Below are 25,577 nucleotides of genomic sequence, written 5' to 3' on the forward strand. Positions count from 1 at the left end.
TTGTGCCTATTAAAATAAGCTGGATTTGAGATATTAAAAATCCTTTTGCATTTAAATCACTTCATTTAAAAATAGACAACTATTACATTTATTTCAATAATAATGCATCTCATGCACAAGCACCCTTATTATGTGCTTAGTCCTCCTTTCTTCTTATTTATTAAATCAATGAATAGCAATTTTGGTACTGCTCCAAAACTGCATTTACACCAATCACTGATGGTTGACATAAACTGCACAAGTTAAAAAAAAAAAAAAATGTAAAATCCTTTTAGTTTCATTGGATATCACTCATGCCAAAAACTGCAATATATATTCTGCAGATGCATGTAACATTTGAATAATGTCTTATCTTCATCTCTGAAGTGGTTGAAGTCATTCTTCAGTTTTGGAGAATCCTTAATTTCTCATCACTTGAATACACCAGAATAATTTCTTCTATGCTGGTATAGGTACCAAACATAAGTGCCATTAATCCAAATACACACACCAACACATTTTTCCAAAGTAGCCATTTAAAACGTCCAAGTCCACTATCCCAGAATGTAACAACTTCAATAAGTGCTGGTACCATGATACCAAGTACAGACATGCAAAGAGCACCAATAAGAGACATGAATGGCCCTATTGTGGGCACTGCAACTGCCAGACCAACTGGAAAAGAACAAAAACAGAAATTAAAATAATAAATCGAAATTTCTAGATTGTGTACTAACAAAATTTTAATTTAGTTCATTTACAATGGCCACTTTAGCCACACAGAATCCTATAAGTGAATCAGTGGACATGTTCTCCACACATACCACTTTCCTTTCATTCATTCATTTGACAAATGCGTTTCATAGATTTATTTATGGAGGAGGACATTCAGTGATGTGAAATGAATTGTGGAGCACTTTAAAATGAATCATTGCCTAAAAACTAAAGTAATAATTCATTATCATTATACCACTTTAAACTATTTGTGCTCCCTCAAGCTAAATTTAATATAATACAACTAAATGGGGAAACTGCTACTTTCAAAAGGGACTGTTCTTCAGTTTTACTGAACAACAGTCCTGTATCTTGGGGAAGGGGGGAGGGGAGGGGGGGAAACTGGGGTATCTGCTCCAGGCAGCAATTTTAAGGAATGCCAAATTCATATTCTTGAAGAAAATGCCTTTTTTCAGAAAGCACCTAGCGTCCAGTGTACATTGGTCTATCGATTGTTGATTATTGAACACATTCTAAGTTGATATCTGAAAGGAACATAAGTTGATTTTTGAATGTGTGCATAGTGTACATGATGTCTCCACCAAGGGACTTCCTGTCACATCTAGAAATTCAAAAAATTTTTCCTGCAGACTAAAAGGGATGGGGCTATATGAGCAGAGTAGAATAAACCCAAATGGGTGAATGCCAATACTTTTTATTTATGTGGCTGATTGCGTGTGTGAATGATCAGCATTGTTACACTTATTAGTGAAATCTGTGGATCCAGGCTATTAGAATGGAAATAAATGACTAACAAGTAAGAAAGATTAAGTATTAATCTTCTCATTGTATCCAAGAAAATGAAATTTTGACAGAAAATTTTTGCTAGGTCGCTACACTACTCGGGGCCAGTTGTACAGTCCCTGGTTAGCAGCCGCTAAAGTTCTGTTCTTGGAACAGTGATGGAAATGCATTGTATAAACAGGTAATAACGCCTAACCAGAGAATAACTGTGGGATTACTAAACAAGTGATTCTGGCAGGGTTAGTGCAGTTAACTAGATAAAAAGTTTTGACATTGGCAGGAACAGTTATAGAATTAATGATGAGAAAATTGTTTGAATGATGAAGTAGAAGGAACAGGGACATTACACAAATTACATGGAAGAATATGATGATTCCAGATTTATATAACATTTTTGTATTACTATGATTTTGATTTCATGCTTGAGAAACTGGAGCATATGAAAGAAATGTGAAACTATTTCCTAACAGTTAAACTTTTACACATTTGATACTGGTACTTCATGATCTGTCATGTCATCTATGTAAATGAGGCAGATAAAAATGACCATTTGCACCAAAACAGTCTCGCTTATTTGGCATGTGTTACAATTGTTGCAATATTAGAAAGGCCTATTTTGTTTTATCTAGCATATAGTGACAAAATAGATGTAATGAAATCAAGAAACCATTGGTTTAAAATACACAGCTATTAACAAGAATATTTCATTTCGTTATTATTTTGTACAATATTTAAGTATATTAAATTCCACAAAATGTTCCTCATCCCGTCATTTCTTTTGGTATAGGGACATTGATACAATTAGTAAGCCCCTTCATAATTTTTCTTTGTACATTCCATAGGGAATGTATACCTATGGAGTAAGTATAGTGTACTGCGCACTTTTTCAACATCAAGGCAGACTATTGATATAAACCCCTCCAGGCAATTGCAATGTCACCTTGCGAGGAATGATTGTTAGTCAGACTCATGCATAGTGCATATAGTATCAGTGAGCATCCTGGAATGATGCTGATTGTCTACAATTTATAGTAATAGCAAAAGCTGAATATTACATGTATTCATCTTGTTTAATATATGCTTTTACATGTTTGAATTTAAGTAACAGCTATGGTGCAGTACTGTTGTTGCTGCAGATGTAAAGAGAATTATATGAAAGAAGGGCCAGCTACTTTTCATAGGTATGTACAACAAATGTACACTAATCAGCCAGAATATTATGACCACCAATCTACTATTGATATAAATCCATCCAGGCAATAACAGTGTCACCTGGCGAGGAATGGTTGCTAGCCAGACTCATGCACAGTGCATGTAGTATCAGTGAGTATGCTGCCTGTGTGTCAAATGGGGAAGGCATGTGATCTATAAGAGTTTGACCAATGGCAGATTGTGATGGCCCTGAGTCTAGGCATGAGCATTTCAGAAACTCCACAACTTGGTGGGAGTGCTGTAGTGAATGTCTTCAACACATGGTGGACCAATGTGAAACCACTTCCAGCCATAGTGGGGCCGGGGGTCCACACCTCACTGCAGATGTCAAATGTTGTAGGCTGGGCAGACTGGTAAAACAGGACAGGCAGTGAACTGTGATGGATCTAACATCAGACTTTTATGCTGGGCAGAGTACATGTGTGTCTGAACACACAGTACACCAAACACTCTTAGCAATGGGTCTACACAGCTGACAGCTCATTCAAGTACCAATATTAACAACACTACTTTGGCAACTAGGACTGAAATGAGCATGTGGCCATTGGCGCAGTGGCAGTGTGTTTCATACCCTGATGAATCCTGGTACATTCTTCACCATGCTGATGGGAGGTTGTGAATCCATCATTTTCCAGGGGAACAGTTCTTTGGCACTTGTACTGCGGGACATAGATGAGCTACAGAGATGAGCTAAGGACAGCTCTTTATGCTATGGGGAACATTCACGTGGGCACCCATGGGTTGAGTGGAGCTCATGCAAGGCACTATTATGGTCAAGGAGTATACACTGGTTGCAGTTCACGTACACCCCTTCATGATGATCATGTTTCCCAATGGCAGTCACATTTTTCAACAAGGAAATGCACCACATCGCAAGGCCAGGAGTATGATGGAGTGGTTCAAGGAACATGGTGGGAGATCCAATTGATGTGCTGCCCCCCATCCCTCCCCTCCCCCTGCCTCTCAGTTCACCACATCTCAACTCAATTGAACACATCTGGGATGTGATTGAACATGACATCAGAGCTCATCGAAACCATTCCACAGAATTTACCCCATTCCACACAATACGTGGGTGCAGATATGGTGCCAGTTCCCTCTGGTGACGGACCAAGGCCTCATTGGTTCCATGCCATGATGTGTTGCCATTGTTATTCATGCCAAAGGTGGACACACCAGCTATTGGGTAGGTGGTCATAATGTTCTGGCTAATGAGTGATAACCAAATGCCATATTGATATGAGGCACTTTACATGTTGAAAAATATCAAGCCTTGGTATTATAAAGTCTTGCATTGTAGCAATAATTTCTGCAATTTTAAGGCCATGTGTTTATGAGACAAGTGCTAGATCAATTTGAGTAAACTGTCAGTGAGTGTTCACATATTGGTGCTATGTTCACATGCAGATAAAGTTTATACACGACAAGCTGTTTACTTTCTTATAATTTAAGCAGGTTCTCAAGCCCTTGTGTGTATCTAAATATTACTGCGTCAGACAATTTCCAATGTAATGTCATTGTAGAATATTTAATTAGAACAGATTTGACAATATGAATCATTGCAATATAAAACCTAAAAAAGATATTGTAAGCTGTCACTTCTTTATTACTCCAAAATTCAAGCACTGATATTATATTTTTATTTATTTATTTGGTGCATAGTGTATGGTTTCACTTTTATGATGAGATGGAGAAAAAATGTCATAGATAATTTACATGTCTATAAAAAGCAGAAGGGTAAATGAGGAAAAACAGAAAATAATAATGGACAAGTTGGTGGTGCAAATCAGTTTCCATATTCACTATAACAATTTCATAGTTCGAAATACATTGTTTTTTGTGACACTTCAGTGCCATCTACAGTGTTCACAATATGAATAAGTGCAACAGAAAAGGTAAAAAAAAAAAAAAAATGGTTGGCTGTCACTTCTTAGCCCATTACTGAAGAAACATATATAAAGGGGAATCTGAGCTACAAACTATGGTATAAAAGCACAATACCATTGCTCTTCATATCTTTAAGCCAGGTTCAGTTCCTGGTGTTGTTAAGATGTCTGTAAATTGTGTATACAATGTTTCACAGTAGTTCTGAAGCAACAAAGTAAGAATACTCAAAATATGCTATGTGCCATATGGGCTAAAATGTGCTGTCCCAAAATCATGTGACATGAGCTACAGGAGATATCGCAGACAGAATTCTTGTTCTGCACATCCAAATGCTCACTCCTTAGGTATGTATATTCTGTGGTAAATTCTGAAAGGCACTTACTCAGGAACATGTAGTTCTCCAAAATTGTGGAAGTTTTATTTATAAGGTTCCAACTGGATTTTATTGTTCTGTATTTAATTAAGCTGACATATCTGGTGAGTCTAACTAAGAAATTAGTTCTGTTGAACACATTTTATTCAAAGAAATATAATTAAAAATAATAATGTTAACAAACCTTTCAGTTTTTGAGATTTTCATCATAAATTTTAATTTAAAGAATAGAAACTGTCCTTTGGTAGCATTTAAATTGTAGTTACAAAATATGTGTATGGTTTTTGTAATTCATTTTTGACTGGACAAGTTTTGATGATCCTAGAAGTTTTTGTTCTTGCAGCTTCTGGAATCAAATTTTAGCATATGCACAGAAGTGAAAAAAGGGCCAGCAGCAGTTCCTGTAAGTTCAATTGAGTTTGCTGTCTCAGTCTGTCAGCATATCTCAGTCTGCAGTAATCATTTTTTGTCTTTAGTATTCAGTGCTTAAGTTCTTATGTATTTTTTTTATAAAAGTGAAAAATACTGAAATGAAATTTGTAAAGCAAGGGAAATTGAAAAGAGAGCCATGAAACAAAATAAAGACAAATGATTACAAGAACAATGTTTCAGTCTGCTTTCAAAAGAACCCACTTCCTGCAAGGGAGATGAAGTTTATCATCAGGATTCAACATATGATCTAAAGTGAACATAAGCATTACTTGTAATAGTTCATTCCAAAATTAAATCTTAAAAAGTACCAAAATAATGTTATTGTCACTAGAGGTGCACTGAAATCATTTGTGGACAATGCTTTTTATAAAATGCATATTGGCAGTGTAGTGAAATATTAGACATTTTGTAGTAAAAGAATTCAGTAGAACTATTCAATACATCAACAAAAATACCAGCTTTTGCGACTCTCATGCACATTCCCACAGTCAACTGAGAATAAAACAACTTTGTATGAAAATATGCCTGTTTGAAAGTATTCTCCTTCAGTTTAGAAAATGAATTCCAGCATAACTGGTACCATCAACTTGACTAATCAAGAAACACAAAGAATAAAATTCTCACACATAAAAGAACAATGAAACATGGAAAAGGACAACCAAAAATATACTTAATGTTTCTTGAGATCATTGAAATAATATATGATTTTTTCTACTTACTACAATGAGTTGCATATTTTCTAAAAGAGGTTATTATTGACTCTCTACATTGATGTATTTATTACCTCACAGGGTATTTAAAGATAGTTGTGTGGAAAATAAATTTAACATACAACATTTCTACTGTTAATTCTATTACATTGTATAATGTAACAACAAAAATGGGAAGCTGCCTTACAATAATTAACAATCAATCTCAATCTTATCAGACTGCCACTATTTTACATCTGCAAATTTAGCTACAGTTGCCATGTTGTGAAAATCAAATTGTGCTTCACTTCTCTCCTCTCAAAAAGTAACACCCTTATTATATTCAAAACCAAGGCTATCTCACTTCTCATGCACATCCCTTGTCTCTTCCTCTGTTTTCCCTTAATAGCCCACACTTCATTCTCAACCTCTCGGTACTTGTTGGGCACTATCTCTCATGTGTCATTTTTGTGTTGCTCTCAAAGGCTCTCCAGTGTGACATGTCATTTCCTCATTCAGTTTTACCTGCAATGTTATTCTCACAAGGGCCACGATCTTGATCACTTTTGAAAACACTCAATTTGAATGGCTCCTCTCCATTTACATTTCTCCAGTGATCTATACCAAAATTCAACTTGATTCTTCAAGGAACATCTCCTGTGTTACGTGCATGCATACAATTTGTAAAGCATTATCTTCAGACAAAATTACACAAAAATTAAGTCACTCATAAAAGAAATACTCTAAATTACAAACACAACATTAAAAATGGCAACTTCCCAGATACATGATAGGTAAACACAAGTGAAGCACTCACAAGAAAAATTACATTGACCTCTACACAACAAACATTTAAATTTGCTGCTTCCCAGGTATTTGTGTCTGCAATACACATAAAATTATTCAATATTACTTTTCTATTACTATTACAGAGACATGGAAACACCGGAAGGTTTCAGATTGATTATAAAATCGTAAGAGAGAGATTTCAGAATCAGATTTTAAATTTTAAGACATTTTCAGGGGCAGACATGGACTCTGACCACAATTTAATGTTTGTGAACTGAAGATTAAAACTGAAGAAATTACAAAAAAGGATGAAATTAAGGAGATGGGACCTGGATAAGGTGAAAGAACCAGCAGTTGAGGAGAGTTTCAGAGAGAATATTAGGCAACTGTTGACAAGAACAATAGAAAGGAATACAGTAGAAGATGAGATCTTTATGAGATAAAATAATGAAGGCAGCAGAGGATCAAATAGGTAAAAGCACAAAGCCTAGTATAAATCCAGGGATAACACAGGAGATGTTGAATTTAACTGATGAAAGGAGAAAATATGAATAGGCAGCAAAAGAAGTAGGTGAAAGGGAATACATGCATATTTCACTAGGGGAAAGACAAATACCACCTAAAGGAAAATTAAAGGGACCTTTGGAAAAAAGAGAAGCAGCTCAGATGGAAAACCAGTCCTAAGCAGAAATGGGGAAGTTGAAAGATGGAAGGAGTATACAGACGGTCTGTACAATACAAATGTACTCGTGAAGGTCTCACTACATCATGATTTACCAAGTTGGTCATGTGTGAACTGCAAAATTAGAGTCGCAACAGGAGTTTCATGGAAATATGTACTCATTTCCAGAATGTTGATGTTATAGACATAAACATTTTGGAATGAAGGTTCTATACAGCTCAAATGCATCAGGAAAGGAGCTACTTGCTGATAAATTATTTACTTGAATTTTATGGGTCAATGAAGGACCCAGGGCAAGTGGCAATCGAATGCTAATCACAAAGTATTTTTGGCGAGCAGCAAACAGTAAAGCCATCAATTATGGAGTGGTTTAAACCCAGTAGGCCAGAAAGTAACAGTAAAATAGTAAAACAGATGCAAATTTTGAAATGGTCCAAGCCAATAAGGATGGAGGTGAATGAAGCACAAATTTTGCAAGCTCCAAAAATAACTTCACCACTTGGTCTTCACCAGGAAGATCAAGCCACACTCAACAAATAAACAAAGAATGTTTTAGGCATAACATCACCAGCAGAAGAAAAAGAGGTACCAGTGGCAATAGAAGTAAACACAACAGCCAAGCAGAATCAACAAGGAACAGTAAGCAGATGGAAACTATTGTGTCCATTGTGTCTGAAAGAATTTTTAACTGCAGATACAAAGAACAAGAAGCATCCAAGATAAGTGACCCTCTAGAAACAAGTCTAACCTGTATATCATTCATCAAAGTATTAGGGGACTTAGCAGCAAAGCAGATCAGTTAATACATCAGCTATCAGTTAATATAAATGACAGAAATTGTATAAACAATGCTTAAATATTATGCTTTACAGAACATCATGTCACAAATGGCATTAACTTAGTACATTTAGATTCTACCTACAACACTGCAAGCTACTACTCTAGGGACAAAAAGGAAAGAGGTGATCTAAATATTTTTGTTAAAAATAATATCATATTTAGAGATATGAATATGATAGGGAAACATTCCATGTGGGAAAAATATATTTAAAAACAAAGATGATGTGACTTACCATACGAAAGCGCTGGCAGGACAATAGAAACACAAACAAACACATACATGCACACAAAATTCTAGCTTTCGCAACCGAAGGTTGCTTCGTCAGGAAAGAGGGAAGGAGAGGGAAAGACAAAAGGATGTGGGTTTTAAGGGAGAGGGTAAGGAGTCATTCCAATCCCGGGAGCGGAAAGACTTACCTTAGGGGGAAAAAAGGACAGGTATACACTCGCACACACACACACATATCCATCCGCACATACACAGACACAAGCAGACATTTTTCATATCATATTTAGATATATAGATATACAGAAATACTGTTGAGAAAAACTATAGGAAGCCTGTCCAATAGAAGTTACAGTAGATAGCTCCCCAATAATAATATTGGCTATTTACAGGGTACCTGGAGCTAACTTTAGGTCTTTTTGGTTCGAATAGAATTATTGTTATCTACTTTATTTTCTAAAAATTCTGCGGGATTTTAATGTTGACTTTTTAACTGAAAACATAATTAAATTAGAGAAACAACTTCTGATGAATTCAAATAACCTTATTCCAGTAGTGGACTTTCCCACTAGGATCACACCTGAGAGTCAGACTTTGATAGATAGTATATTTATAGATTTAAGTAGGCACTGTAACTTCACTGTCACCTTTGCCTTGAATGGACCCTCTGACCACGATGGACAACTCTTCACTCTGAATGACAGTACACCCCTCAAGAAATTAATCTGCACCTGGAAATATATTAGGTCAACAACTAGTGTTGCACTGGAAGCCTTTAAACACAGACTCAACCTGATGGACTGGATCCCAGTATACAGTGGAGGTTAATGCTAATTTTTTATATAAATGTGTTCTCGGCCATCTTTGAAGAGGTATTCCAAAAAACGTTTTTTAGAAGCAATACTGGTACATCACCGAACAAACCCTGGATCACAAAGGGAATTAAACAATCATGTAAAAGAAAGAGGGAACATTACATTGCAGTTAGAGTGTCTAAGTACACAATGAAAACTGGCTATTATAAAATATACTGTAAGATACTAAAGAAAGTAATACAAAAATCAAAAGTATTGTATTACAAGCAAGAAATTGATAACTCTCATACCAAAATTAAGATTATTTGGAATAATGTTGGAAGGGAGACAAGGAAACCATAAGAAATTTTGAAGAACTCAAAATTAAAGATGAAGGAAATCTAGTACACAATCCTGAAAACATAACCAACATTTTCAACAACCACTTCTTGTCTGTTTCATAACAGACAGGCTGTAAGGGTTCTGTTCATGGAGTTCTGAGTCTTATGCAAAAGACTATACTCAAACATATAGGTAAAACTCATATCAGACCTGTCGCAGCATCTGATAGTAAAAGAACAATCATCTCTCTTAATAATATGTATTCCACTGAGGTAGATAATATCTGTAATAATTTACTGAAACAGAGCTGTGCTCCTATTAGTGATGCACTTAGCCACATTTTCAATGTATCCTTGCAACAAGGAACTGTGCCTGACAGACTCAAATATGCTGTTGTAAAACTCCTTTTCAAGAAAGGTGACAAAACTGAAGTCACAAATCACAGATCAGTTTCTCTTTTAACTGCTTTTTCAATGCTTCTAGAAAAGCTTATGTATATGAGAATTTTGAAGCTTCTAGATAAATATAACATTCTGAGGAAAAGTCAGTTTGTTTTCCAAAAGCGTCTGTAAACCGAACAAGCAATTTTTGCTTTCACAAATTAAATTCTGGATTCACTTAATAACAAAATGGTAACAATGAGATTATATTGTGGCTTGTCAAAAGCCTTTGACGCTGCAAACCACCAAATCATGTTATAGAAAGCAGACCTGTTAGGAATAAGTGGTATAGCAAATAAGTGGTTAGAATCATATTTCAAAGGTAGAAAGCAGAGAGTAGTAATAAATAGTAGTGATGAGATCCATAGTGATCTGGTTTAATCTAATTCAAGAACCATTAAATATGGAGTGCCCCAAGGGTTCATTCTTGGTCCTTTACAATTCTTCATATTTATAAATGACCTACCTCAATGTATAAAGCTACACTGCTTTCACACCATTTTTTGCAGATGTCACCAACATTATGATTGGTGGTCATACACGTGAAGGTCTTCAAGAATCTGTTAAGAATATTCTTAGTAATTTAATGAAATGGTTTAACAGCAATGGAGTCTTGTTGCACTTTTATGAGACTAACTATATTCAGTTCATTGCAAATGATAAAACTGAGGATTTCTTTATTTATTTACACATCAAGTTACTTAGGACCAAATTGAGAAGCAAATCTCCAAGATCATGGACTGTTTCAGTACATGAAATTACAACATAAAAGAAATAAAAGATAAAAATAAAATGTTTATGAACCCGAAAAAAGTCAATCCATAAGTTTAAGTAAATGCAATCAACAATACAACAAGAATCAGCTTAATTTTTCAAAGAACTCTTTGACAGAATAGAAGGAGTGACCCATGAGTAAACTCTTCAGTTTTGATTTGAAAGTGAGTGGATTACTGCAAAGATTTTTGAATTTGAGTGGCAGCTTATTGAAAATGGATGTACCAGTATACTAAACACATTTCTGCACAAGGGTTAAGGAAGTCTAATCCAAATGCAGGTTTGATTTCTGCCGAGTATTAACTGAGTGAAAGCTGCTTATTCTTTGGAATAAACTAGTATTGTTAACAAGAAATGACAGTAAGGAATATATATATTTAGAGACCAATGTCAAAATACCCAGACTCGTGAACAGGGGTCGACAAGAGGTTTATGAACTTACTGCACTTATTGCCCGAACTGCCCATTTCTGAGCCAAAAATATTCTTTTAGAACGGGAAGAGTTACCCCAAAATACAATAACATACACCATAAGTGAATGAAAAAAAGCAAAGTAGACTAATTTTTGTGTTGAATGATCACTCACTTCAGATACCATTCAAATAGTAAAAATGGCAGCATTAAGTCTTTGGGCTTTCCAGGACAGTTTACTAGCCTTCTAAACACCTAGAAGTTCGAACTGTTCAGTTTCACTGATCATATGAAATTAAAATGACAGGTTTGGTTGAATTGTGTGTTAGAAACTGTAAAAGCTGAGTCTTATTGTGATTTACCATTAGTTTATTTTCTACACGCCATGAACATAGGTCATGAACTGCACTATTTGAAACCGAACCAATGGTGCACACAACATCTTTTACTACCAAGCTAGTGTCATCAGCAAACAGAAATAGAATAACCTGTAATACTAGAGGCATATAATTTATATAAATAAGGAACAGGAGTGGCCATTCAGCATTGTGAATAATGTGACCTTTTGTTGTCTATTGCTAAAGTTAAGAGGTGAACCAATTATGAGCTACTCCCCGTATTCTGTAATGGTCCAACTTCTGGAGCAACAATTTGTGATCAACACAATCAAACACCTTAGTTAAATAAAAAAAATATGCCTAGCATTCGAAACCTTTAGTTTAACCCATCCAGTGCCTCAAAGAAAAAAACAGAATATAGCATTTTCAGTTGTTAAATGACTTCTAAAGCCAAACTGTGCATTTGATAGCAAATCATGTGATATAAAATGATGAATTATCCTTACACACACAGCCTTTTCAATAACTTTAACAAACACTGATGGCATAGAAATAGATCTAAAATTATCTACATTATCCCTTTCTCCCTTTTTATAAAGTGGCTTTACTATTGAGTACTTTAATTGTTCAGGAAACTGACCCTTCCTAAAGGAAAAATTGCAAATATGGCTAAATACAGGGCTAACATGTGCAGTACAGTACTTTAATATTCTGCCAGGCACTCCTTCATAACCATGAGAGTCCTTAGTCTTCAGTGATTTAATTAATGACTCAATCTCCCCCTTGTCTGTATCACAAAGGAGTATTTCAGACATCAATCTTGGAAAGGCATTTGCCAAGAAAGTTATATGATTCCCTGTAAAAACTAAATTTGTATTTAATTCATCAGCAATGCCCAGAAAATGTCTGTTAAATACTGAACATATATCTACGAGGGTCACTCCAAAATAAATGCAAACAATTTTTTTAAAAATCCATCTTTTATTCTACATGTTTGAAAGTTTTACGTGTGTAGGTATGTCCTTTAGGAACAATATTTTCATTTCCCCACATAAATTCCATCCTTCTCAACTGCCTTATGCCATCTTGGAACCAGCGCCTGTATACCCACTAAAATTCTGGACCAACCTGTTGGAGCCACTGTTTCGCAGCGTGCAAAAGGGAGTCATCATCTTCAAACCTTGTTCCACAAAGAGAGTCTTTCACTTTCCCAAAGAGATGATAGTCACATGGAACCATGTCAGGATTGTAAGGCAGGTTTTTCAGTGTTGTCCATCCAAGTTTTGTGATCGCTTCCATGTGCCCGTGCATTGTCGTGCAACAGCAAAACATCCTGCTTTTGCTGATGTGGTCAAACATGATTCAGTCGAGTTTGAAGTTTCTTCAGTGTTGTCACATATGCATCAGAATTTATGGTGGTTCCACTTGGCATGATGTCCACAAGCAAGAGTCCTTCGGAATCAAAAAACACCGTAGCCATAACTTTTCCAGCAGAAGGTGTGGTTTTGAATTTTTTTTTCTTGGGTGAATTTGCATGATGCCACTCCATTTGTTGCCTCTTCATCTCTGGTGAAAAATGATGGAGCCATGTTTCACCATCCGTCACAATTCTTCCAAGAAATTCATTTCCACCATTCTCACACTGTTCCAAAAGTTCGCTGCATATCATTTTTCTTCTTTCTTTGTGAGCCACTGTCAACATCCTGGGAACCCACCTGGCACAAACGTTTTTTAACGCCAACACTTTCAGCATTCTGCAAACACTTCCTTCCCCTATCCCAACATAGCGTGACAATTTGTTCACTGTGATGCATCTGTCAGCAGTCACCAATTTATTAACTCTTTGCACATTGTGTGCAGTACGAGGCGTGCCACTGCGAGGACAATCCTCAATATTGCTGTGCCTGCTTTCATCACGTAACCTGCTTGCCCACCGACTAACTGTACTGCGATCAACAGCAGCATTTCCATACACCTTTTTCAACCTCTTGTGGAGGTTTCCCACTGTCACAGCACAGCACGCCAAGTGTAGCAGCCATTTTGAAGACATGCTGCGACGGCGCCACTCATGGGAACAGGTTGAACTAAGTTTGAAAATAAGCGGGAAGAATGTATCTACACACTGTAAAACTTTCACACATGCAGAATGAAAACTTATATTATGAACTGACTTTACATCGTCGACCTTGTGCTGCTGATCAAACACTTCCTTCACAACTGACCATATGGTTTCAATTTTATCCTGTGAATTAGCTATTCTATTTGCATATCACATACTCTTTGCCTTCCTAATAACATTTTCAAGCATCTCACAATACTCTTTGTAATGGCCTAATGTAGCTTGATTGTTACTACTTCTAACATTTTGATATAATTCCTGCTTTGTTCTACATGATACCCTTATCCAACCAGTCAGCCACCCGGGCTGCCTATTACTGCTAGTACCCCATTAGAATGTTCTAATGGAAAGCAACTCTCAAACAACATGAGAAATGTGTTACAGAAAGCATTATATTTATCATCTATGTTATCGGCACTATAAACAACCTGGCACTCTTGTTCCTTGACAACTCTTAAAAAACCCTCTGTTGTTGTTGGATTAACTTCCCTACATAATTTGTAATTATATGTGACATTTGTTTGGCTACTAAAGCCTTTCAGTGTTAAAAATTGTGCATCATGGTCTGAAAGGCCATTCACCCTTTTACTAATAGAATGCCCATCTAGTAACGAAGAATGAATAAAAATATGTAAATGGCTTTGCTACCGTTCCCCTGCACCCCAGTAGAGTAGAGGATGAGTTAGATAACTGTGAAGTGTGGGACAATCGATAAAAACAAAAAAAACAAAAAAACTTTCAGGTGTTGTAATTGAATGCAAGGTATACTGGTCTCATCATGTAATAAATTTTCAGAAGAGACTTGGCTCATTGATTTTTGCCCTACACATTCTCTCCAAGAGTGGAAATATAGACACAATGAAAGTAACATACTATGGATATTTCCATTCTCTTATAACATATGGTATTATATTTTGGAGAAAGCAAGCACTAACAAAGAAAATAGTCTTGGTCCAAAAATGCATTGTAAGAATAATGAGCAGCATATACTCTAGATGTAGCTGCAGACATCTTTTCTGGAAACTATAAATTCTAACTGTTGCTTCCCAATACATATTTTCTCTTACATGTTTCAACAGCAAAAATGCTGAGTTTTATAAATGAAATAGTGAATACATGGACATGATACTAGGAGAAGGCACAGTTACCATGATGATTGTAAAAACATGACTACAGTGCAAAATGGTGTGCAGTTCTCTGGTTCAGAAGTTTTTAATGATCTCCCTCCAGATATTAAAAGCAAATTTGATAACTAGTGCTCTTTTAGGGAGCATCTGAAGCAGTTTCTGCTGGAAAGGTCATATTAACATTTGGAAGAGTTTTTTAGCCACAATGAAAAAATTTAATACATCTGTGGAACAGAAATTTTGAGTTTGATATACCATAGTGTAAGTTTGAACAATGATTAAGATACCATTCATATGTAACATTCATAGTTACTTTCATTGGTTTTGTATTTGTTTTTCGCTTTCTGTCTCTAATGTTTGCTGTAATCTGTCAGTCTTACAACACATGCATAACGCAAACATGGAGTATTACTTTTGTATTATTGACTGCTTTAATACTATCTACATATAGATTGTTTTCTGACACATTCTATATCGTTATGAGTTTATCACAGTTGGATCAATGGAGTAAGAATGAATAAATAAAAAGGGAGATAAACTTAAAGGCAATATTATGGGAAAGGAAGGGGACATAGATGAAGATGCAATGGGAGATATGATACGGCGAGAAGAACTTTACACATTATTGAAAGACCTAAGTTGAAACAAGGCTCAAGTAGTAGATGAGATTCTGTCAGAACTACTGATAGCCTTGGAAGAGCCATCCATGGCAAACTCTCTATTTATTGTGCAAGATGTATTAGGCCAGTGAAATACAGTTAGACTTCAAGAAGAATGTAGAAATTTCAATTACAAAGAAAGTAGTTGTTGATAGATGCAAAAATTACCAAACTATCAGGGTAATATGTCATGGTTTCAAAATACTAACATGAATTCTTTATAGAAGAATGGAAAAACTGGTAGAAGCTGATCAGTTTGCATTCCAGAAAAATGTAAGAACATGTGAAGCAATACTGACCTTACAATTTACCTTAGAAGATAGGTCAAGGAAAGGCAAACCTACATTTATAGCATTTGTAGATTTAGAGAAACTTTTTGACAATGTTGACTGTAATACTCTCTTTGGAATTCTGAAGGTAACAAGGGTAAAATACAGGGAACAAAAGGCTTTTTACAGCTCTCACAGCAACCAGATGGCAGTCATAAGTTTTGAGGCACATGGTTGAGAAGGGAGTAAGACAGGGTTGTAGCCTATCCCACGTGTTATTCAGTCTGTACATTGAGCAAGATGTAAAGGAAACCAAAGAAAAATTTGGAATAGGAATTGAAGTCCATGGAGAAGAAACAAAAACCTTTGAGGTTTTCTGATGACATTGTAATTCCCTCAGAAACAGCTAAGGACTTGGAAGAAAGTTGAATGGAATGAACAGTGTCTTGAAAGGAGAATATAAGATGAACATCACTAAAATTTAAACAAGATGATGGAATGTATTCAAATTAAATCAGGTGATGATGAGGAAATTACATTAGGAAGTGAGACACTTAAAGCAGTAGATTAGTTTTGCTACTTGGGCAGCAAAATAACTGGCGATGGCCAAATTAGAGGGGATATCAAGTGTACACATGGAATGGCAAAAAAAGCATTTCAGAAAAATAGAAATTTGTTAACATCTAGATTAGACTTAGGTGTTAGGAAGTCTTTTCTGGAGGCATTTGTCTGGAGTGTAGCTATGTATGGAAGTGGAACATGGATGATAAACAGTTTAGACAAGAAGAGAATAGACTCTTTTGAAATAGGGTACAACAGAATAATGGGCACAGCTTGACTAAAAGAAGGGATTGGTTGACAGTACATATTCTGAGACATCAAGGGATCATAAATTTAGTACTTGAGAGAAGTTTGAGAGGTAAAAATTATAGAGGGAGACTGAAAGATGAAAACAGTATGCAGATTCAGAAGGATGTAGGATGCAGTAGTTACCCAGAGATTAAGAAGCTTAAACAGGATAATATAGCATGAAGAACTGCATCAAACCAGTCTTTTGACTGAAGACCACAACAACAACAGCACTACTAGTTTCACATTATTTTAATATTACTTAGCACTAGAATGAAAAATATGTTCTTCAAATTCCACAAAGAAGGTTAATAACAATAACATCCAAATATATACAGTTATCTTCATAATTATCTCATCTCAGAGACACTTCACTACCAATCCACTCTTCCATAAAGTTTTAACAATGCAAAATCCAGGATCGAAGTCGCGACTCAGTGTCTCTGCTATATGGTGAATAGCAGCTTTCCTTTTCATAATATTCTTCAAGAAAGTTTAAAATAGTCATGTCCTCATAAACTCCAGCAACCACAGATTAATCATTCTGCATGCAAGGTTTACAATAATATACTGGTCAAATTTTAGACTTCATCAAGAAAATTATCATAAATAATGCAACAGAAATGACTATTTAAATAGTCCCAAACTGATGTTTGGCTGCACAAGAAATATGAACAAAATTAAGAAAAGGACTACCCGTGCACATTAACTCACTTGCAAATCCCTCACTTTTCATTGCATTTATCTACTCATGAGGCATGGCATTATGCTCAAAAAACTGAACTTACACAAATAATATAAAATTATGTCTAATTAGAAAAAATATTAAAAAAAACATATTTCAAGTAATATATACAGATTTCTTATAGAATTTCACATCTTCTCCATGCCTTTTGGCAAAATCTTTTTAGTCTTTGGACAGTCATGACATTAAGAGTTCAGACTGGCTTTCTCTGACAACAGTTAAGATCTACTATTTCCAAACAGATTTCTGGAGATTTTTCCTTTTCCTTAACAAGAACCAAATCTCCAACTGCAGAGCCTACAGGTTTTATCCTTTGATAACATCATGTTTTTTCTTCCCTGTTTATGTTGAATTTTGAAATGTGTTTTCCTAAGAAACTTGTCAAAACAAACACATATGGGCATATACATGCTAACTCCTGGATCACAACAGGTATTAGAAATTCCTCCAGGACCATGAAAATGCTTAACTATAGACTGAAAAGTTGGACTGACCCCAAGTTTAAAGAATATGTAACAAATTACAAAAAAATATATAGAAAAGTAATTACAAAAGCAAAATTACTAAGTAATGATAAATTAATAAGGAAATCAGGCAATAAATCAAAAACTATTTGGGAAATTGTGAAAAGGGAAACAAGTAAGGGCCTCAAGGATCAGGAAATAGTACTCAAAAATAGTGAAAATATTGAATTAAAAGATGAAACTCTGGCAAATTACATTAATAATTACTTTTTAAGTGTACCTGTGTCATTAAGTAAAAACTTTACTAAACATGAGAAATTAACAGCCCTAAAAGTAGACAGTAGTATGTTGTTAATTCCCACAAATGATAATGAAATATTAAAGGTGATAAAGAGTCTAAAATCAAAAATGTCTGCAGGTGTGGATGAACTGCCTGTGTCAATAATAAAAAAAGTTGCCCAACAAATTATAAAGCCCCTGGTACATATTGTCAATTTGTCTTTCAGCGAAGGTGTGTTTCCTGAGAGGTTGAAAATCCCTAAGGTTAGACCTCTGTTTAAAAAAGGAGATCCATACAAGGTAGAAAATTATAGACCAATATCCCTTCTCCAATCATTTTCAAAAATTCTAGAGAAATTAATGAAAACCAGACTCATAAATTACTTAGATGCTCACAAACTTCTAAACTGCAATCAACATGGCTTTCGCTCAGGCCACAGCACAGAATCAGCTATCCATGCCTATACCAAAGAGATTGTCAGGAGTATTGACACTAAAAAATGTGTAGTGGGAATTAACTTAGATTTATCTAGAGCTTTTGATACAGTAAATCACAAAATTCTGTTAAACAAGATGGAGGCAATAGGTGTAAGGGGAGTTGTGAAGCAGTGGTTTGAATCTTACCTTCAAGATAGAACTCAGGTGGTAGAAATCATCGCAGAGCATAAAAATCAGAAAATCAAGTGGGTCTCAGATGCAAAGAAATTGGAAATAGGTGTCCCACAGGGCAGTGTTCTTGGTCCTTTATTATTCTTGCTTTATATAAATGACATAAAAAATCCTAATATTTCTACCAAAATAATGTTGTTTGCAGATGACACTAGCATAATTATAAGTGATGATAAAAAATCATTAACAACCACAACTGATATAGTCCTGAAATATAATCAACATTGGTTTAATGCTAAAGAGTTAACACTTAATCTAAGTAAAACAAATTATATACAGTATGGCAAAGCAACTCAAGATATGGACCTCCAGTTAAAACTAATGGATAAGAAGATAGAGAGTGTACAATCCACAAAGTTTTTGGGCATGCACATTGATCAAGACTTAAGCTGGAAAGACCATCTCAAGTACTTATCCCACAGGCTCAATTCGGCATGTTTTGCATTGAGGATATTATCTAGAGTATGCAGCACAGACTGTACTAGACTAGTGTATTTTGCTTACTTTCAGTCCATCGTGTCTTATGGCATAGTGTTCTGGGATAAAACTAAATCAAGCTTAACAGATATCTTCAAATTTCAGAAAAGAGCTGTACGAATCATAACACATAACTCGCCAAGAACTCATTGTAGGCCCCTTCTCAAAGAACTGCAAATACTCACAATACCATCACTGTATATTTTTAAAAGCATTCTGTGTACAAGAGCACATATGAAAAATCTACATACAAATGAGGACTGCCATAATTATAATACTAGAACTCGTAAGAATTTGTATGTAGAAAGGGTAAGGACAACACAAACCCAAAAGCATGTAAGTTATTTTGGAATAAAACTCTACAATGCTCTGCCAGTGTACATGAAGGCAATAATAGATGAAGTAAAATTTAAGACTGAACTTAAAAATTACCTTTTAAGCAAAACTTTCTATGACGTAGATGAGTACTTTGATTGTGTGTAAATTTATTGCCAAAAATTTTAATTTGTATGTCTAAACTTGTACTTTTAAAAAATGTCTTGAAAGTGATATTCCATTATTATGTCTGTAGTACTTGTACTAGCATGATAACTTTGTTGTGACAATTCCTACATCATGTAAATGATATACAGGAAGATAATAAAATGAAATGAAATGAAATGTCTCTTTGTTCTGGCTTCTGCTTGTTTGTGATCATTTATTCTTAGCTGACCTTTCATTTCAAACACACTGAGACCATCTCTAGGTGGAAACTGTACTTTCTTGGTTAACAAATTTGGTACCTGATCCCTCTTCATTACTTCACATAGCTTAAATACAGTGTCTTATGTGTTGTACTGTTCATCAGATCTTCAAAGTCTGTGAAATAATTCTTCCAGGAATTGTACTTTGCACTACAAGGAGTCCAGAAAAATGTCTAATCTCATTCATAAATCTTACTACAGGGTTAATAGCTGGTTGGTAAGGTGAAAAATATTTTATTGCTACTTTATAGTATTCAATTACTTGTTTAAAAATCCACATGTGCATGAATTCATTTATAGGGGATGGTAGTTATTTTTAACCCTATATTTCTTTTGAAATAAAGTTCAATATTATGGGGTTTACCAAACTTTACTCAAAGTCTCTGAAATTAATATTTCTTACAAGATACCACATATTCAGTTCACATTTTGACATTGGTTAATTATCAGTATATTTTTCTTTAGTGCATTATCACTCAAAATCATTAGTGCTGAAAACATAAACTGCAATTTTTAATAGTGTGTAAAATAAAATATGTAACAGTATATTGTTAGCAATCTGTCCAAATATTAATATTGCATTCAATTCCTTCTTTAAAATGTCATAAATTGCATGTATTATTCCTATGATGCCTTGACTCACACAGATGTTGTATCATAACAAAACCATGTTTGTTTATGCACAATTACATTTCATAATCTATTCATTCCTGCTTTCTGATTAAATTCTTTCCTTAAAAATCTGTTGACTGTAAAGATGCATTTACAGAATTAAATGACTCCAAAGACAAGGCCCCTTACAACTTCCTCAGTCAGTGCTGCTTCACATAATACCACTTCATTACCTCATTATTACTTCAATAACTCTTTATTGCCTTATTTGTTAATATTTTGTTGCTTCCTTTGGCATTGTCATATTCTGTCTATTAGCTACTGGTACTCCATTATTTCATTTCATTGCTTCATTGCCACATTACTCAATCCATCACATCACATTTCCTAATTACAGCATTACTATGGCCAATTCATACTGGCACTGTCATGTTAGGGTGTATTCACACTCCTGGCATATCATGTCATGATAGGTCAATTGATGTCATGAGATCTCTACTCAGTTGGCTGTTCAAAACAGTTTTCAATCTATAAAAAATTAACAAAGAGTGAATAACAAAGATGTAGAATAACATCTGACATCAACAACAAAACCATTCTCTAGCAAAAGCACACCAAAGTGAAGTATGGAGTATGAGAGCATATCTATATATCAGGACAAAATGAACTTAGTAATCACATGATCAACAGCAAATGATGACATCAGCTGTCAAAAATTTGTTTCTAAGAAATGTTGTCAGAACTATGATGTGACATGATGTGATATGATGGCCACTGCGAATGACACCATTTGAAATGCAGTGTGGTATGTTTTGACATGCTGTGATGTGACATGATGTAACAGCCAGTGTGAGTTGGTCTTTACACACTGAATCCCCACTTTGCATTTTACACAAAAAGGGCTCTACAAAACTGACACTCCACAGCAACAAACCTAACACCATTATTAAACAAAATATCACTCTGTATTATACAAAGGACAAAAGATGGTTTACTAGATTTCAGTGCAACAGGTGAGGACATTACTTTACTTTACAAATACAGTATTAAGAAAAGGATAGATTGCTGGTGACCATATAGAGGAGACACTGAGTTGCAGATAGGCACACTGAAAAGACTGCTATAGATTTTGGCTTTCAGCCAAAAGACATTCTTTTGAAGAAGAAAGCACACTCACATTCAAATAAGCACTATTAACACACAAGTGACGACTGTTCTGGCCACTCTGGCTAGACTGAATCATAACTCCACCTGATGGGAGCAGCAGTCCTCTGGTGGGGATAAGGAAGAGGCATGGGGCCTAGGTGGGGGATACCAGAGGGGGGTGAGGTAAGGCATAGTGCTGCTTGTCGAAGGAGTCAGGAATGTAGTGGGGCAGCGTAGGTGCTGCTAGGTGCAGTCAGATGGAGTGGGGAGGGGGGAATGGTAAAGGAGAGAAGCAGAGAAGGTGAAAGCGACCCTTTGGAGTGGTGGTTAAACAGAAGGCTGTGTTGTGCTGGAGATGGAGCAGGGAATGAGATAGGTAACTGGAGGATAGAGACTAGTGAAGGTTGAGGCCAGTCGGTTAGGGGAACACAGGATATACTGCAGGGAGAGATCCCCACCTTCACAATTCAGTAATGCTAGTATTGGTAGGAAGGATCCATATGTCACAGTCTGAAGAGAAGCACAGTGTGTTGGTCAATATGTTCACAACTGGATAGTCCAGCTGACGTTCATGTGGAGATTTACTCATCATGCTCACATAGAAAGCAGCACAGTGGTTGCAGCTAGGTTTGTAAATCTCATGAATGCCTTTACAGGTAACCCTGCCTGTTGGGAAGGATTGTGAGTGGTAGTTGAAATTCTGGTAGAGAACGTGATTGAGTTGCTCCAGTCCTGTATAGTACTGAGTCATGTTGGGAGAGGTAGTTTGTGGTGGGACAGTGTGAATGCAGGAGGTGGTAGGTGACTGGATAAACACACAGGAGATGTGATTCTGTACAAAATTGGGTAATTGTTGTAATACAGATTTGTGGCACCCATATGGCACCATTGTATGTGTATCTATTCATGAACCTACTAGAGGAATACTTCCTAATCACCCAGAACCCCAAACCCCTCAACTGGCTCAGATTCACTGATGAAATTTTCATGATCTGGACCAAGGGTGAGGACACCCAATGCACATTCCTCCAGCACCTTAACATCTTTGATCCCGTTTGCTTCACCTGTTCCTCCTCAACCCAACAAGCACTTTCCTTGGCATTGCCTCCATCTCAAGGTTGGTTACAGCATTATCTTCATGCTTATCAAACATACCACCTGCCAGCAATATCTGTCTTTTACAGTTGCCAACTATTCTATACCAAGAAGTCCCTTCTATGCAGCCTAGCCACCTCTGATCATTGCATCTGCAGTGTTGAACAGTCACTCTCCATTTACACCAAAGCAGCCTAGCCACCTCTGATCATTGCATCTGCAGTGTTGAACAGTCACTCTCCATTTACACCAAAGCAGCCTAGCCACCTCTGATCATTGCATCTGCAGTGTTGAACAGTCACTCTCCATTTACACCACCAAGGGTGTCACTGAAGTTTTCAAAGACAAAAATTATCCTCCTAACCTTGCACTGAAACAAATCTCCTGTCCTGTCTCTCCATTCACACACCCTCCATCCAGTCTCAAAGGGGCACTACCCATGTGACTGAGTACCTACCAGGAATGGAGAAACTGAATTATATTCCCTGTCAGGGTTTCAGCTTCCTACCATAATGCCCTGAAATTAGGAATGTCCCATTCCCACCCCTCCCATAGTGGTATTTTGTGGCCCACCAAACCTTCACAATATGTTTATCCTTGTTCCACCCTTGCCCCCAAACTCTTGCCTCAGGGCGCATACCCCTACAGTATACCTAGATACAAGACCTATCCAATACATCCTCCCACCACCATCTGCTACAGTCAGCTGACAGTCATTTCTTATCCCATCAAAAGTAGTCATGTGATCTACAATTAAGCTGCAACCACTGCACTGCTTTCTATGTGGGAATGATCGCTAACGAGCTGTCTCCAAAAACCATCTCACTGCACATAGCAGCCCCTATGATGTCCCCACTACATCATTTCATGCTCCCATAAGCAGCATTATGCCTTCCTACACCCATCCTTGCTATCACCCATCTATCCTCTATACCTCTTCTTTATCCCCACCACCGTAATACCGTTCCCATCAGGCACAGTTATGATTCAGTCCAGCCACAGTGACCAGAGGTAGATGTCGTGTGTGTGAGTTGTTTGTGTGCGCTTTCTTCTTCAGAGGAACACCTTTTAGCTAAAATGTATAGCAATCTTTCCATTGTGCCTGTCTGAAATGCAGTGTCTCCTCTATATGGTGAGTTACAATCTATGCTTTTCAAATTATTGTTGTTATTCCCTCCAAGACTACCCACTGTTTTATTTTAAAATACTTGTTTTTCCCTCCACTTGCATGAAGGGCTTTCTCAAAACAAAGATTTCTTTCTCATGATTAACGTATGCTGCATTACTTTCTTCATCTCAAAATTCTTTACATTAGGCTGAAGAGCCATATGGTGTCATATTTTTATGGACACTGGCTAATTACTACAGCAAATTATTATTATTATTATTATTTTACTTTGAACTGAACAAAATGAATGTAGATTTATTTTTACTGCTGCTGTATTCTTGGCTGATTGCATTCCTAACTTCAAACATAATTCAGCTGAAAACAATTTTGCAATTAGTCATAAATTCAATCATAAATAGACTTTTTTTCACAAAATTTAATTGGTGCAGCATTTAAACAATATATGCTTCCATTCTCTGATATATTATTAGTATACATTAACACATAGATATTTAATATACATAAGAAATAAATGTAATATAAAATTATCATATTTTCTTATATCTTATATACACAAAGAGACAAACAAATAAATTCTGTTTCCTCCCTTGTATCATTTCTTATACAAATATGTATTTTCCTGCATATAAAAATAAGGTACAAAAAACATTTAACCTCTCCCACAAGTTTGCCTAGCTTCCAAGTCATTAAACCCAACTCTTTCTGACGGCTTCCTCAGTGTAACACACCCAGTTGTATAACTACAGCAACCTCCCATGTGAATTCTTTATTCACCAGATGTACTAACAATTACTCCCTAGTGCAGAACATAAAAAAATGAAGTGGGCATTACCCTTGAGTTTTGACAAATAATTAAAAACAGTTTATAAGAGGAACAATAAAAAAAATGATATAGAGATTACTGGTATTGTGTGTGACAACTATGATACTTAAATGTGTTGTTGATGTTGTGCCTGAACCTAAAAAGTAGTTTAGTTTATAAATCACAAGTAACTCAGCTGACCCCAGTTGAGGGAGTACGTTGGATCAGACTATAATCACATAGAATGTGGGATAAAGTCAGCTGTCACTAGTCAATTGACACTAGCAGGTTGAGGTTATGTTGTTTGTTGTTGTCTGAGAAACAATGAAGAGAAAGATAGCTACAGAAAAGGTGTATTTGATTTGTAAACACAGACGTAACATGGCCATAATTATAGTGATGTTTATGATCTGTTTGTGGAACATTTTCCAAACATCCAACATCTATCTTGTAATGAAACTGATCAGTTCACCTCCTTCTTATTGTCAGGTGTTGAACAATCTGATTCATATTAGTTTACAACTTGATCCAAAGAGACTGTAATTGTAATTTTGAATTTACGGCAATTTTGATGTTATAGCCAATATGATCTTATGTTTTATAAAAATAAATAAAGCATGATGCTAACATAAGATTGATTATTTTATGGCCAACTTAATTATTTCTG

General features: G+C 35.8%; 1 protein-coding gene across 1 annotated transcript in view; it reads right to left on the minus strand.

The window, feature by feature from the left end:
- Window positions 1–382: 382 nt before the first annotated feature.
- The window catches only part of LOC126427097 (proton-coupled amino acid transporter-like protein pathetic), a 161,725-nt gene continuing 136,530 nt past the window's right edge, over window positions 383–25,577 (minus strand). Inside the window, exon 7 of the mRNA XM_050089341.1 lies at window positions 383–654. Within this exon, the coding sequence (XP_049945298.1) occupies window positions 383–654 (272 nt within the window). The remainder of the gene's footprint in view (window positions 655–25,577) is intronic.

This window comes from Schistocerca serialis, chromosome 1 (assembly GCF_023864345.2).
Source record: "Schistocerca serialis cubense isolate TAMUIC-IGC-003099 chromosome 1, iqSchSeri2.2, whole genome shotgun sequence".
Lineage (NCBI taxonomy): Eukaryota > Metazoa > Arthropoda > Insecta > Orthoptera > Acrididae > Schistocerca > Schistocerca serialis.